This window comes from Pseudorasbora parva, chromosome 21 (genome assembly GCF_024679245.1).
Source record: "Pseudorasbora parva isolate DD20220531a chromosome 21, ASM2467924v1, whole genome shotgun sequence".
In the NCBI taxonomy this organism is placed as follows: domain Eukaryota; kingdom Metazoa; phylum Chordata; class Actinopteri; order Cypriniformes; family Gobionidae; genus Pseudorasbora; species Pseudorasbora parva.
In genome coordinates this window covers 15,896,483-15,912,531 of record NC_090192.1, presented here as the reverse complement: position 1 = coordinate 15,912,531, position 16,049 = coordinate 15,896,483, and the positions used below count along the sequence as shown (strand labels likewise).

The 16,049-nt window shown below is 39.5% G+C and overlaps 1 protein-coding gene across 2 annotated transcripts in view; it reads left to right on the top strand.

Annotated features, from left to right (window-relative positions):
* Window positions 1-16,049, top strand: part of plxdc1 (plexin domain containing 1) — a 355,103-nt gene that overhangs the window by 228,210 nt on the left and 110,844 nt on the right. Inside the window, exon 5 of one of the 2 annotated variants that reach the window (XM_067429431.1) lies at window positions 1,954-2,076. The exons of the other annotated variant lie outside the window; for it this stretch is intronic. Within the exon in view, the coding sequence (XP_067285532.1) occupies window positions 1,954-2,076 (123 nt within the window). The remainder of the gene's footprint in view (window positions 1-1,953; window positions 2,077-16,049) is intronic. 2 annotated transcript variants of the gene reach the window in all.

The window sequence follows — 16,049 nt, the reverse complement described above, 5'->3', positions numbered from 1 at the left end:
CATACATTTTATCTGTATAACTAGTTGAATAACTTTGATCATAATTTTAGTGTCCCCAACTGAGCAAGCCAAGCCAAAGGCGACAGTGGCAAGGAACCAAAACTCCATCGGGGCATGATGGAGAAAAATAAACCTTGGGAGAAACCAGACTCAGTCGGGGTGCCAGTTCTCCTCTATTAACACACCGTGTATGATTATTATTCTGGCAACCTTACAGGTCAGAAATCATATTAGATCGGATTATTCAAAATTTCAGGGTATCACGGAAGAGACGGGTTTATTAATTAAAATCATTATTGACTACCTTATAAGACTAGTCTAAGAAGTTTTTCAACCAACCTCAGATGTCTGAAATTTTATTTTAGGATAACCTTTTTACATTTTAGATTTGTACTAATATTGTAAATACTGAAACTATCATCTAAAAAGCATCATTTGTTTCAGCATATCAAAGGTTATTCATTAAAATTGAAAATTGATCTTCAGTGCCCAGAAATTAATATGCAGTGGTTATTGCAAACAAGGATTACACAATTCCCATATGAAAACAAAAAAACAAAAAACTGTATGGTTCATATACAGCGACCATACATTTTCCTTACTTAAATCAGCCAGATTTATCTTATGTGTTTCATGTAACTCCAATATATGTCATACACAAAATCAGACTGTTTATGGCACATTTCATACTAAAAAGCACACATAAAAGTTGTAGGGGGTTTTTGAGTCATGTATGAATACTGTAAAAATCTTATATGAGTTCTACATGTAAACATAATGCAATGGTGTATGGTATTAGTAGAAAATTCCTGATATTCACATTCAAATCATATACAATTCTTATACTGATTCATATGCTAGTCAATTTAAAGTCATATAGGATTTATTTACATTTTGTGTCATTTGTTTATATGCATTTCATACAGATTTAATTTTTTTTTTTAATTGGGAAATGGTGTGTTAGCTCTTCACGTTTCTATGATATACATATAAACTACATATAATTATCATACATGATTTCAGTCAATATTACAACATCATTTGCAATCTGATGCAATCCCATTGCCGCTGGTACTATTGCCTGACCGAGGGGACCCTCTGCACGGATACACTAGTGCACAGCTGACCGCAAGGCATATGCAAATATGCGTACCCCCCAGTGAGCCTTCTCGCACAGCTCCTGTGCAAGATCAGGGAGGACAAGGAGCAGGTCCTCATGGTCGCCCCGTACTCCCCAGGCCGGACCTGGTTCTCCAAATTCATACTCCTTCTCAGAGAGAGGGCACCATATGGCACCGGCAGGATTGAGTAGCCTACCACCACCGGTGGTCGCTACCATCACTTCAGCGATAGCCTCGTCCACGAGACAGGCCTATGCTTTGAAATGCTATGAAATTGAAAATGTGTGTTGCGTTAATCGGTGTTAATACAATGAATTTGCGTTAACGCATTCGCCAGCTTCTGTGTTTACTAGGTGAACGCAAGCGCAACTCGGCAGTCATTATGTTAAACCCCACAAATCCTGCCCACAATCAAAACTTGCAAAAAATCTAAAACTTCTTATTAGCAATGTTTCGGTTTAATTACCTTCATCAGGCATATACAGCTCTGGAAAAAATTAAGAGACCACTTAACATTGAGAAATCAATGTTAAGTGGTCTCTTAATTTTTTCCAGAGTTGTATATATGTATATTTTATAGTGTTAATATACCTGTTTTATTTCATTAACCCCAGACTCACATTCTGCTTGAATTAATTTCCATAACTTTTGTCATATTATAAAACTGAAAACGTTATGGTCCATCTTTAAATGCACAAAATATTTATCCTAATTAATATAGCCCTTTTGTGTAAAAAACTTTTTAATTAAGATTTTAAACATATTTTCTTATTCTTTCTGGAAATGTTGTATCTTATGCTTGTTGTATCTTATGCTCTTAATATATTTATAGGGTTTATTTTCACTGGAGAGATAACACACCGTATGCTGACAGCGACGCAGTATATTGCTCCACTCATGGCAAACTTCGACCCGAGTTTTTCTAAAAACTCCACTGTACGGTATCTGGACAATGGTGAGTTCAGTATAATGGAATGAATATGTTAAATTACGATTAGTGCATCATAACCCAGTTGAAAAGGTTGCACTATTAAATGCATTAAACATGCATTATAATATATTTCTATTGTACTAAAAAGATACTCAAGTTCATTTTTTAATGCATTTAATAGTACGGATTTTTCACCTGGGAAATCAAAGTATGATTGTAAATCATTATGTTAATATTACACACAATCCCTTAAACAAAATCAAAAGAAGAGATTGGGCACTTTTATTGCTTTACAGATGTTGGAAATGTATATATTGAGTAAAATGAATTTTAAGGCAACAAAGGGGATGGTGGGGTTATTACAGCTCAGCCAACATTTACTTATATGTTTATCACTTTTAGCAATAGGTTATGTAACTTCAAAGTTTTTCCTGTAAAATGAAACCAAAATTGTGTATTTAGACCCCTGTATGTTGGTATGGGAAGCTTTTGGGTTGGCCAAATCCAGGTGGAAAATTAATTTAATTAATTAATTAATTAATTAATTTATTTATTTATTTATTTATTTATTTATTTATTTATTTATTTATTTATTTATTTATTTATTTATTATTTATTTATATAGCACACAATACAACAGATGTTGTAAATAATATTAGTTAAAGTAACAAATAAGTTACTTTGTGTAAAACAAAGCGATACATATCTACGAAAGTAGACCGTAATACAGTTCGTAGATGGAAGGAAGGAGGCGGGAACCGGCGAACGTTTCACAAAACATTTATTCAAAATAAATAAACAAAATGAAAGTAAAACCGCGGGCAGCCCCTCACAGACGACTGCCCGCAAACACACAAAATAAAACGTGGGCAGCCCCTCACGGACGACTGCCCACAAACACATAAACAAAACGTAACATAAAATTCCAGGCCTGGTCCTCTCTCGTCTTCCACTGCCTTCGTTCCTCCTTTTATGCTCCCGTCACATGGCCGCGAGACGAGACCGGTGTGCCACGCAGCTGGCACTCGTGAACATTAATCACCGGCCCGCTCTCGCGGTCCCTCGCCCCGCTGCTTGCCACACCACATAGACATTCTAAGCTTTCAAATGGTACCACATATGAGGTGACAACTCCTCCAGACATTTACAACATATAGAATATACTTGATGTCATTCCAGACTTTGTACAGGGTCTGCAAAGTTTAAGAGGTTAAAAGAAGACTTAACTTTTGTTAATTTACTTAAAGCAAACAAAGACCACTTTGTTGTATGCTTAATTAGTCTAATAACCTGATGTTTAGTTAAAGTAATGTGTTTGTTACATTAATAAGATAGACTGAATGCTGGTTACTTTAAGGGTTGGGGAGCGGGAAGTGACGTGAACGTTTGAATGTTTTTCTCACTGACGGTTTGGAAATGCATGACGATTTGGTGAACAAAATAAAGAATTAAAGCTAGCACAAGTAAGATTCGTACTTTCATACACAACAATTGCCAACGAGAATGGCAGATGATTTTCACATGCTGTCATTATCCTCTCCCAAGCCCTTTTTACCCCATCCCGGCAAGCCTACAACGAACAATGGAATGTTCCCATTGTTGCCATGGGAACAATGGAAAACGTCCTTTGAAATTTACTTGTCAGAAATGTGCCTCGATGCTGTCCCGACGAAGCGGAAAATGCCCATAGTCCTGCACTGCCTCGGAGCCGAGGGACAGTGTGAGTTTTGCATACTCGGAGATGCGGATGATTATGCTGCCGCGATGACACTGTTAGACTGACACTTTGAAAAAAAGTCTCCTGCTGAAAAAGCTGCAGTTTCAACAGTGCAGACAATGCGCTGGTGAGTTGATTAAGCAATATGACTTAAGAGAACTGGCAAAACCGTGCTGTTTTGGCAATATATCAAATGAGATGATATGAGATCAGTTATTTGAAAAGACTAATTATGTTATTAGATTATGGCCCGGAAAGTACTGCATAATTAAAGTGAATTTACAGCATAATTTTCGGTAATTATAGTGTAACTATAAAGTAAGTATATGGGCACAATATGTAATATTAGGGGAATAAAGGGGTAACTATCAAGAAAATTTACAAATGATTTACTCAACTCAACTCAACTTTTATTTCTAAAGCACTTTCAAAACCATTAGAATGGACCAAAGTGCTGTCCATGAGTATCAAACAACATCAAAAGATATGACAATGTTACAATAACACACACACACACACACACACACACACACACACACACACACACACACACACACACACACACACAAAAATACAAAACCAAGGTATCACACATGACACCAAAAATCAAACACATAATCATAATCACTCACAGTTTCCAACCCAATCAGACGCCAAAAGCTTGATGAAATAAATAAGTCTTCAAGTCCTTTTTAAAAGTGTCTTTGCAAGGATTTCAGAGGGAGCGGCAACTCATTCCAAAGTGCCGGGGCCGCGACCGAGAAGGCGCGATCTCCACTACGCCTCAGACGAGATCGAGGGACGGTTAAGAGCATGTTCTGGGAAGAACGTAACGGACGTTGAGGCTGGTATGGGATTAACATGTCCTTTGTGTTGAAATAAAGGCATGCAGAACAATCTCCATATCCTTGTATGATAAGATTCATCACCTTTAGTAATGCTGATTCTGTACTATGTTTCGTTCTAAATCCAGACTGAAAAATATCCAATGTATTATTTTCCATCAAAAAATCTGTAAGTTGATTATGGATAACTTTCTCTAAGATCTTATTCATAAAAGGCAATTTTGAAATAGGTCTAAAATTATTAAAATCCTGTGGATCTAAACTCATTTTCTTTAAGACAGGCTCAATAACAGCATGCTTAAACCCTGATGGTACTATTCCATGAAATAGACTACTATTGACAATCAGTAATATACTGGGACCAATAGTGTCTACAACCTCTTTAAACAATCGCGCCGGGAGGACGTCATTAAGTGAGGTAGTCGGTTTTAGGTGCAGTATTATATTTTCCAACTGAGGTAGTGTAATCGATATAAAATTACTTAAACAATGAGGTGGATTCGCTTTATGAATTATAACATTACCTACAGGCATAATATTTAGTCGAATGCGAGCAACTTTATCAAGAAAATATTTTATAAAACTCTCACACAAATCCCTAGACGGCGTAAATAAAATATTAAAAGACGGACTCAGTACCTTATCTATAGTTGAAAATAATACCTTCAGGTATACCATTATGTGATATAATTCGTGCAAAATATGAAGATCTAGCAGCTTTAACAGCATTTTGATAATTTAATAAAGACTCTCTGAGAATATCATAAGATATTTGCAATTGATCTTTTAGCCACTTACGCTCTGCTTGTCTACAAACCCACCTCAGATGCCGCGTAACATCATTTAGCCACGGTTCTTTTTTAACTTTTTGACATCTCATTTTAAAAGGTGCAACATTATCCAAATTCTCAGAACAAACATGATTAAATGATTTTAACCAGTTCATCAGGTCCCACAACAGGCGTAGCTGTAGGCTCTGTATGAGAGGTCAAGTCAGTAAAAGCAATTGAGAACGCACTAGGTGTAGAAGTAGTGATAACCCTGGACAAGATTGATGGCGAAGGATAACATAGTCCATTTGTTGCGGAAGTAAAATTAAACCTAATAGGCATATGGTCAGAAATGGCCATTTCTTTAACACAAATATTTTCTATCGTTATCCCCCACGAGAACAACAAATCAAGTGTATGCCCATGATCATGAGTTGGTCGAGAGACCCATTGGGATAAGTTAAAAGAATCTACTAAATTCATAAATTCCTTAGCCATGGGTTTACCAGGAGAACAAACATGAATATTAAAATCGCCCATAATCAAAATCCTATCTGTAGATGGAACGATCATAGATAAAAACTTGTTATAGCCAGGAGGCCTGTATATCAATGTACAAATCACTGTCGAGGGCAAGTCAATCTTCATTAATTGCACTTCAAAACTCATGTAACTTTCAGCAGGCAGTAACTTGCACCTCATCACGTTTTTAAAAATCGCAGCCAAGCCTCCACCCTGACGATTTCTCCTCGAAGTGCTTAAATAGTTACATCCATTTGGTAAAAGCTCAGAAAGAGGGCTCGTATCCGCATCATTTAGCCACGTTTCAGTAATAAAAAGAAAGTCCAGCCCATGAGTTACATAATAGTCATTCAGAATAAATGTTTTGTTGACAACTGAACGAGCGTTTATCACAGCCATAGACACGATTGTCGACTCAACGGACCGATTAAAAGAAGAAGCAGCACTTAGCTTCGTTGACCCAGCTCGTCTTACAGGGCGCAAATTTGAGTGTACGGCACCGCCGCGTCCCGTCTCTCTCCATGCAGTCCAATGCAATGGTGATGATATGACAGGCAGATATATTAAGTAGGAAGGCCTCAACTCCACCGTTTAGGATTATCAGTTTCTTAAGTTTCACCAAAGCTCCAGCCCGTATGCCTCGTCTCCTATGGCGTCTCCTTTTCCAGCACACACAGCAAGTTACCTGACAGACTTTCATCGGCGGCTGGAACGTGCCAAGGCTGTTCAGCGCCCAATTTCAAGTTCAAGTTCAAATCGCGGCTGCACATATCCAGAGCCGTGGATCGAAGTCTTAACAACGTAAGGCGGTCATAGATTAACTGTGAGCATTCCAAGTGATTGATAAAACATACAAATAAAACAAATAAACAAAAAATAGACATCCTAAATGTGGAGCGACGGCAAGCCAACACACAACCTGGCGCCATCTTTCTTTCAATCCTAATTTATACTGTAAGTATTTTTTTAATTAAGGGGTAATTATACTGTAAGTATTTTTTAATTAAGGGGCAATTATCCGTGTAGTTAAGGGGTTAGAATGAATGTGTGTAAATTAAAGTGGCCCTTGTTCCCCTCTTGTTTCATGTAGTTACGGGGTAAGTCTGGATGTGCGGGCTGTAAATTAAAGTGGCCCTTGTTCCCCTCTGGTTTAATGTAATTAAAGGGTAAGTACAATAAAAACACAAATACAATCTCATATCACTCAGAAACCTTTATTTAAAAAATAACAACTTTTTTTTAAAAACAGATTTAGAACACATTCATTTATCTTGCTTGGCTTCATCCTCCTCTTGTTCCTCTTCTTTATCTTCCTTGCCACAGATGAATTATAAGAAGGATCCCACATGTCTCTAGCTATTATTCTGTAACTGTTACACTGAAAATACAGTGCGCGCAGAAATGTCCTCACCGTTTACTTGTTTTTTTTACCCTCATGCCATCTGAGATGTATACGACTTTGTTTCCTCAGATGAACACAGATAAAAAAATAATCTCTGCTAATTAAAACTCATTTGGGTTTCTTAGAGTTAAGGCATCAAACAGCACATAAAGCAATAACTACAGTAATCCATATGATCCCAATGGATGAATCAATGTCTTCTGAAGTTTAAAAGATGAGTGTTTGTAAGATAAATAACAATATATCGCATCCGACCAGCAGTTATCTGCGTGTACATGCAAGGGTTGATTTCACGCTTGACGTAACTTGAAGAGTCAAGCGTGATGTGCGCATGCCGAAAGACTCTGGTCATGTGGATGTCTGATGCTGTCGTTTTTTTCAATGCTTACAACAGTATACAAACAATAACATTATTATGTTATTGTTTGTATACTGTTGTAAGCATTATAACATTGTAAGCATATGACAATAGCAATTAGAAACAAACAAGAATAAAATACAAGAGATGTCCGTTCTAGCGTGTGTTTCAGATGAAACGTGCATCTGAACATCATGAAAGCTTGAAGCGTCTCATGCACATGCTGGTAACAGGCAAGTTTTCATTCAAACGACAGCATCAGACATCCAGATGACCAGAGTTTTTCTGCACACAAACGTCACGCTTGACCCTTCAAGTTACGTCAAGCGTGAAATCAACCCTTGCATGAACACGCAGATAACTGCTGGTCGGATTCGATATATTGTTATTTTTCTTACAAAAACTTATCGTTTAACTTCAGAAGACATTGATTCATCCATTGGGATCGTATGGATTACTGTAGTTATTGCTGTATGTCTGGATTTTTCTCTGCTGGGCAACAAGGGGTTTCAAATTCTGTCCCAACTAGACAGGCAACACTGACAACTAGAATGGCCAGCACTGTTTGAAGGCCTTGGTGCTTAGCTGCTTTCACACACCAGCCTCTCTTGGATCCCACAGTGAAACCAGTAATTCAGCTGCTTCGCTGCATTCCGCTGGCATTGCATGAGGATATCACGGCAGAACTAAAAAAACTGTAAGCAGAGGGCATCATCAAACCCGTCAACGCCTGAATTTGTTTGTCGTAAATTCTGTAAAATCCAATTTGACAGTGGCTAAAAAAAACTCTGTCAGCCTGAGAGTTTGTGTGGACTTAAGATCCGTCAATAAAGCAGTAATCCCAGATCGCTACTATCTGCCGACAATCAATCAATCAGTCAATCAATCAATCAATCAGTCAATCAACTTTATTTATATAGCGCTTTTACAATCACAATTGTGTCAAAGCAGCTTCACAGTGTCAAAAAGGACAATATTGTAACAAAACCAGCCTCGGCTGCACAGTCGCCCTGGAGAAAACAGGGATGCTATCAGCCCACCCCAATTTATCATATAGGGACAATGTTGGCAGATCTGTATGTAAGGGATAATCCACGGCTAGCCATGCATTAAAGGATTTTAATGCACGGAGTAGAGGCGAAGAACCGCCCGACGCGAAGCGGAGACTGTAACTGATGTTTTTTAAGAGACGGGTTAAAATGACGGTTTTCTTAAATTACGGCTCGGCTCGTTAGTTCTAGCACACCATCGCTTTAAATAAAGTAGAGCCATCGAAATGTTTTTATATGAACAAATTATCACATTTATTTAAATTCATTATTAAAAGAGACAGAGAACTGAAAGAGAGAGAGAGAGAGAGAGAGAGAGAGAGAGAGAGAGAGAGAGAGAGAGAGAGAGAGAGAGAGAGAGAGATGCGTTCGCGAACTCTTATTTATGTCAGTCTGAAGATCCCATCGTTGCAGGCAACACTGCAGTGACAATCTTTATTTGAACTAATCATCATTATGTAGCCTAGTGTGAAATAAACCCCGCGTCAACCACATGCCTATAATTCAATGCATTCAATTAAAACATTTTAAAAAAATAAAACAGTTGGAAATTTCGTTTTTGGTGATTGTTTTCGTGAAATTAGACATGGAGTTATTCAGGTTTATTAGGCTTGGAGGTGAAATTATGTTTCGATCTCAGTATGTCTCACTAGCTGCGTTTCCATTAAGGATTTGCGAAAAACTTTTGCGATAATTCTTAAATGTAGATAAAAAAACTATTAGGAACTGACAGCGTTTCCATAGCTGCAGTTTTCCTCTCGAGATAGGTCATTCCAAAATGATAGCACTTAGTAGGTTTGTATATCCCATCCACCACACTAGCCATTATTTTTATTGGAAGGAGACGTGTCCAATGTCCAAGCATTAATGGCAAGGAAAGCTCCTTAGGTTACTTAAGCAGCATGGATATGAGGTGTATGAGTGTGTGTGTGTATGTGTGTCAGATCTGCTTCAAGGTCTTCATGATAATGTAGCATTTCTGTGTTTAGAATCCAGTATTACTGTAATCCTATTGTCTTTTATGAGTTTAATAAAGAACTCCGTCTCCACAAACAACAAACCGAACCCGTCATCTGTAAAGAATGATCGACTTTTACGCGCGCCAGGTTGACGCATATAGAGAAGAGCGAAATGTTTGAATTTGCATGGTAACTCAAATGTTTTTTTTTATTTATTTTTATTTTTTATTTTTACCACTTTCATTATTTTGGCTAGACATTTCGTTTGTTGGGCATATGAACTGAATTTAGAAATGCTTTGGAAAAGAAAAAAATGGCATTTAATAAACAAATATTTTTTTTATAGACAGCGTTTGGAGTGCATGCTAAATAATTAGTTCCCCAAGTCCACAAATAAAAATAGACAGTTTATAGTTTATAATTATGTCTTGAAGTTATCTGTATAGCTAAAAATGACAAGAGTATTGTGAATTGTTTCATCTCTCTTAAAGAAAGAAGGAACAAAAAAAAATGTTTCCTTATTAGGAGAAAGTATGTCCTTTTAACCAGATTATCTTGTTATTACGACACAATTGAGTGGAAAATATAAGGCCCTATGTTGCAGCAATGCGTCACCGAAACAGGTGACATGTAAATGCGAAAAAAACGTTTCCATTGCAGTTTTGCGAAAATGTCCTTTTTCGAATTGCCTGAAAAACCACCTCATGAGAGCGTAAAATCTTTTTTGCGATATATGGGAGTTTTTGCGACATTGCCGTGTTTCCATTGGGCGTATTTTCAATTCGCAATTTCAATTTGCGCAATTTGAAGGGTAATGGAAACGCGGCTACTGTCAGTATGTTGTAGGGCTAATGTCAGTAGCCTATGTCACGCAAAAATAAAGTTTTACAGTAACGGACGCGACTGTTAATGCCTTATTTGTAGTCGTATTGACCCGATTTATTTTGTGTTTTTCCTAGAATGGGTAACGTATGCCAATCAAAAATATTACTGACTTTAATGCATTTTACTGACATCTAAAATACAACACAAAATTAGGCTATTTATTTAGGATTTTGTGTCACGTCAGTATAGGTGCTCGAGTCTGTCAGTGTAGGTGTCACGACCTTCATACACTGTAAAAAACGCACGACACACGCCGACATGGTCCGCAACTCGGTTTCATGCAGGTGTCATGTCAGTGTTTGTCGTGATAATGTCAGTGTGACATGACAATGCAAGACCGCATGTGCCAATAAGCTTGTAGTCATAGATATGTATACATATCTGCGCATAGTGACATGTGCCATTGGCTTCTGAGAGAGTGTCACGTCATGTCTCATGTCACTTAATGTTGCCATAGATATAACGTTACATGTAGGCTATACATATCTGTGATTGATACTGCCATCACTCTGTTTGTAAGCGTAACTGTGTTACTATGGTTACCAGTGTTTATAATGGCGGATTTATTTTGAACTGTAATCAAACTGACTGGAACTACCTCTGCATTAAACGGTTTTATTGCACACCTTCCAGCCAATCAGAATCGAGTATTAAAACAGACCATGGTATAATACAGTTTATAGAATTAATTAAAACCTAATTCATAAATTTTATTTGTATAATTAGTTGAAAAACTTTGATCATAATTTTAGTGTCCCCAACTGAGCAAGCCAAGCCAAAGGCGACAGTGGCAAGGAACCAAAACTCTATCAGGGCATGATGGAGAAAAATAAACCTTGGGAGAAACCAGCCTCAGTCGGGGTGCCAGTTCTCCTCTGGCCTATTAACACACCGTGATTATTATTCTGGCAACCTTACAAGTCAGAAATCATATTAGATCGGAATATTTAAAATTTCAGGGTATCACGAAAGAGACAGGTTTATTTAGGATGGTGCGTCGATTACACAAGAGTATGAATAAATGAAAGATCGGAATTATTGCGCTGGAGACAGGTTTTTTGAGCATGACGTGGCGGTGAGGCAAATTCAGAGGAGACACCAATTGACACGGTCTCAGCAGACACTCCAGGATGCGTTGGTTATGTCTAGGCGCAGGTCCACCATCCGATCCGGGCATGGCCCGGATCTGGGATAAACCTCGAAATAAACAGAGAGACTAATATTAGCGTAGATGCCACTCTTTTTATGATGTAACGAGTACATCAGGTGTTATGGGAAGTGTTCCCGGTTCCGGCTGACCTAGTTAATGCAGCCTAACAATCAGTCAATTGATTTGAATAATGAAAGTTAAAAATGTTCTACGTGTATGCCATAGTAAAGAGATGTGTTTTTAGTCTAGATTTAAACTGAGAGAGTATGTCTGCTTCCCGGACAATGCTAGGAAGCCTGTTCCAGAGTTTAGTTGCTAAATAGGAAAAGGATCGACCGCCTGCAGTTGATTTAGATATTCTAGGTATTAACAGCTGTCCAGAGTTGAGACCGCAATAGACGTGATGGAGTATAATGTTTCACGAGTTCACACTTACATATAATTATATAGAGTAATATAAATGCGTATTTGGCGTGCTGTCCGGGGGGAGGGATTCGAGCTCGAACTTGGCCCGAACCCAGAGTACCCCCCCCCTTCGTGTAAGTGGTTAGAACTAAAAGAGCAAAATGTGGAGAAGGGGTGGAGGAGGGATGCTGATAAACTGTCAACAGAATGGAGGTAAGACTGCTGTGTATATATATGCACCTCTCGTTGATTAGCTGAGTGCTATCCACCTGTGTCAATTATCTGAAAGCCCTCCTCCCGAATCTTTGTTAATTAACATCGTTTCACGAGTTCACACTTACATATAATTATATAGAGTAATATAAATGCGTATTTGGCGTGCTGTCCGGGGGGAGGGATTCGAGCTCGAACTTGGCCCGAACCCAGAGTACCCCCCAAAATGCAGAGAGCATAGGACAGCCGCCTGGCTAATTACCCCCCAAAAAGCTGAGCTTGGCGGGCTGGCATTCGGGAAAGGGCCCGGTTGCTTGACCAGGGGGCCCCTGATGTTGGTTTGGTGTGCGTAGGTGGTAGATTGTCTAAAAGAAGAAAAATGGGAAAAGAGAAATATGAGAGAAACAACAACAATAAAAACATTTCCTTACTGCGTGGAAACTTTCCACTCTTTCACGCTTCGTGGAAACTTTCCACTCTTTCACGCTTCGTGGAAACTTTCCACTCTTTCACGCTTCGTGGAAACTTTCCACTCTTTCACGCTTCGTGGAAACTTTCCACTCTTTCACGCTTCGTGGAAACTTTCCACTCTTTCACGCTTCGTGGAAACTTTCCACTCTTTCACGCTTCGTGGAAACTTTCCACTCTTTCACGCTTCGTGGAAACTTTCCACTCTTTCACGCTACGTGGAAACTTTCCACTCTTTCACGCTACGTGGAAACTTTCCACTCTTTCACGCTACGTGGAAACTTTCCACTCTTTCACGCTACGTGGAAACTTTCCACTCTTACACGCTACGTGGAAACTTTCCACTCTTTCACGCTACGTGGAAACTTTCCACTCTTTCACGCTACGTGGAAACTTCCACTCTTTCACGCTTCGTGGAAACTTTCCACTCTTTCACGCTTCGTGGAAACTTTCCACTCTTTCACGCTTCGTGGAAACTTTCCACTCTTTCACGCTTCGTGGAAACTTTCCACTCTTTCACGCTTTGTGGAAACTTTCCACTCTTTCGTGCTGCTCGGAAATATTCCACTCTTTCGTGCTGCTCGGAAACATTCCACTCTTTCGTGCTGCTCGGAAACATTCCACTCTTTCGTGCTGCTCGGAAACATTCCACTCTTTCGTGCTGCGTGGAAACATTCCACTCTTTCGTGCTGCGTGGAAACATTCCACTCTCTTTTGTGCTGTGTGGGAACATTCCACTCTCTTTTGTGCTGCGTGGGAACTTCCCGGGGACTCACTGAAAAACATGAAAGAACAGCATGAGTGTTTGACTGGGAGATTAATTGCTTCGGCAGCTTGGGAATTTCTCCATTGGAGATTGTTTCTCCATCTAGTACTGATAAGTCTGAGATGGTGAGATGGCTTTTAGGGTCGAATTTTGAAGTGATAGCGAGTTCTGAGCATCTGAAAAACCCGAGAAAAGGCAAGGATAAATTTGGAATCGAGTGTCCGGGCGGTATTGAGATGTTGGTAGCCTGTGCGTAGGGTACGGATACATTTGTTGAGGATGTCTAATGTTATAGGTTGTCTGGTGTCGGGACAGGTGGGCTGAGATTTTTGAATCCCTTGATCACGAGGGAGGTTTGAGAGTTATTTATCTCCTGAGAAGGAGCGCCATACATCAGTTTGTGGAAAACTGAATGCCGCTCAGGTAACCTTTAATGGACCCGACAGAAGCCTTTTATAGTATTGAGGTGGGAAATAACTGAGGTGATTAAAAGGAGAGTAAAATCGGGGAACGGTATGTTGTAGGAGATGTGGAATGCTCTAAAATTTCTCCAAGCGGTCACATAGGATTGGAGGGTCCTAGGAGACATCACTTGGAGGATGGCATCGAGCAATGCATTGAGGAGGGGTCTTAGCGGGTGGGTTACGGGAATATAAGTTGCGAATAGTGAGGTACTGGAGTTGGGAATTTGTCTGCCTCTGGAGCCAGCGTCCTGAATTTCTGAAATAGAAAGCAAGACAGGGAGTCAGCAACATAGTTTCTGATCCAGGGACGTGTTTAGCAATTATGAATATATGTTACTAAATATATTATAAATGTTCGCAATATAATAATATTAATCACAAACGAGGCACCTTAAAAAATGGCATCATAGCAGATGCATAGGAATGGATTTAATTTATGTAATGCACCATTGTGTCGTTGTTGTAATGCCCTTAAAAATGCTTTTAGTGGCCCATTATTTCTCCCACGGGAAAGCTGGTACTGTGAGCTGTTAAAGCTTGAATAGTGCTAAGGACTGTCATGTCCTGAGCTCCGGTGACCATGGAGAAGCGAACCAACTACCTTGATAAAATCCCCCAAACCGATTGAGGGGGTAGCGTCTGTGAACAATTATATATCGATGGGGCACGAAACGAGATAGCTATAGCAAAATAGAGAAGGCTTTCCAATGAATTAGAAATATTAACCATAACCTGAGTTCGCCATGACATGCTTGGGTTATGGAGATGGGATCTTCTAGCGCTTGGACGGAGGACGCGAGCGAGAGGAGATGCGATATGAAGGGGCGACCCTGCGGAACGATGTGCATTGCAAAGTTTAAATGGCCAAGCAGGGCTAGAAATTCACGTTTTGAACTGTTGGATTTTATGTTGTGTCTCCTCTGCTCTCAAAGACACGAGTTAGCCAGAGAAAACTGGGCTTCTACGGGAGCAGAGGGAACAGCACTGCTGGTGCAGTGGAGAAAGTTATTCAGAGAAACTGAGCTACTGCGGGAGCAGAGGGAACAGCACTGCTGGTGCAGTGGAGAAAATTAGTTAGAGAAACTGAGCTCCTGCGGGAGCAGAGGGAACAGCACTGCTGGTGCAGTGGAGAAAGTTAGTTAGAGAAACTGAGCTCCTGCGGGAGCAGAGGGAACAGCACTGCTGTAGCCGTGGAGAAAATAACCAGAGAAACTGAGCTCCTGCGGAAGCAGAGGGAACAGCACTGCTGGTGCAGTGGAGAAAATTAGTTAGAGAAACTGAGCTCCTGCGGGAGCGGAAGGAACAGCACTGCTGTAGCCGCGGATAAAAATAACCAGAGAAACTGAGCTCCTATGGGAGCAGAGGGAACAGCACTGCTGGTGCAGTGGAGAAAATTATTCAGAGAAACTGAGCTCCTGCGGGAGCAGAGGAAACAGCACTGCTGATCTGGTGGAGAAAATCATTCAGAGAAACGAAGCTCCTGCGGGAGCAGAGGAAACAGCACTGCTGCTGCAATGGAGAAAATTAGTTAGAAACTTAATTCCTGTGGGAGCAGAGGAACAGCACTGCTGGTGGAGAAAATTAGCCAGAAAAACTGATCTCCTGTAGGGGAAAAATGAGAAAAAAAATTAGATGGACAAATGGGAAACACGTTGTGTAACCAGATCAATCAATCGATAAATCAACTTTATTTATTTAGCACTTTTACGATGACGATTGTTTCAAAGCAGCTTCACGGTGTTTAACGGGACAATACTGCATCGGAATTTGATTTGGCTAAAAGATGAGACTCTTATTTTGAAATGTAGGCCTATATGCCTTATATTGCAAGATACTCATTAAAATTCATGAGGGACATGGAATACAGCCTTACAACTGTATACAAAATATGACGATATAAATCATGTTAATAAAATAATGTAATTGTTCATAAGGAGATTTGCATAAATATCCAAAGTGCTCTGAAGCATTCTGAAAAACTTGCAAGCTAGTAGAACACACAACAGTGCCACGTTCAGTTTTTT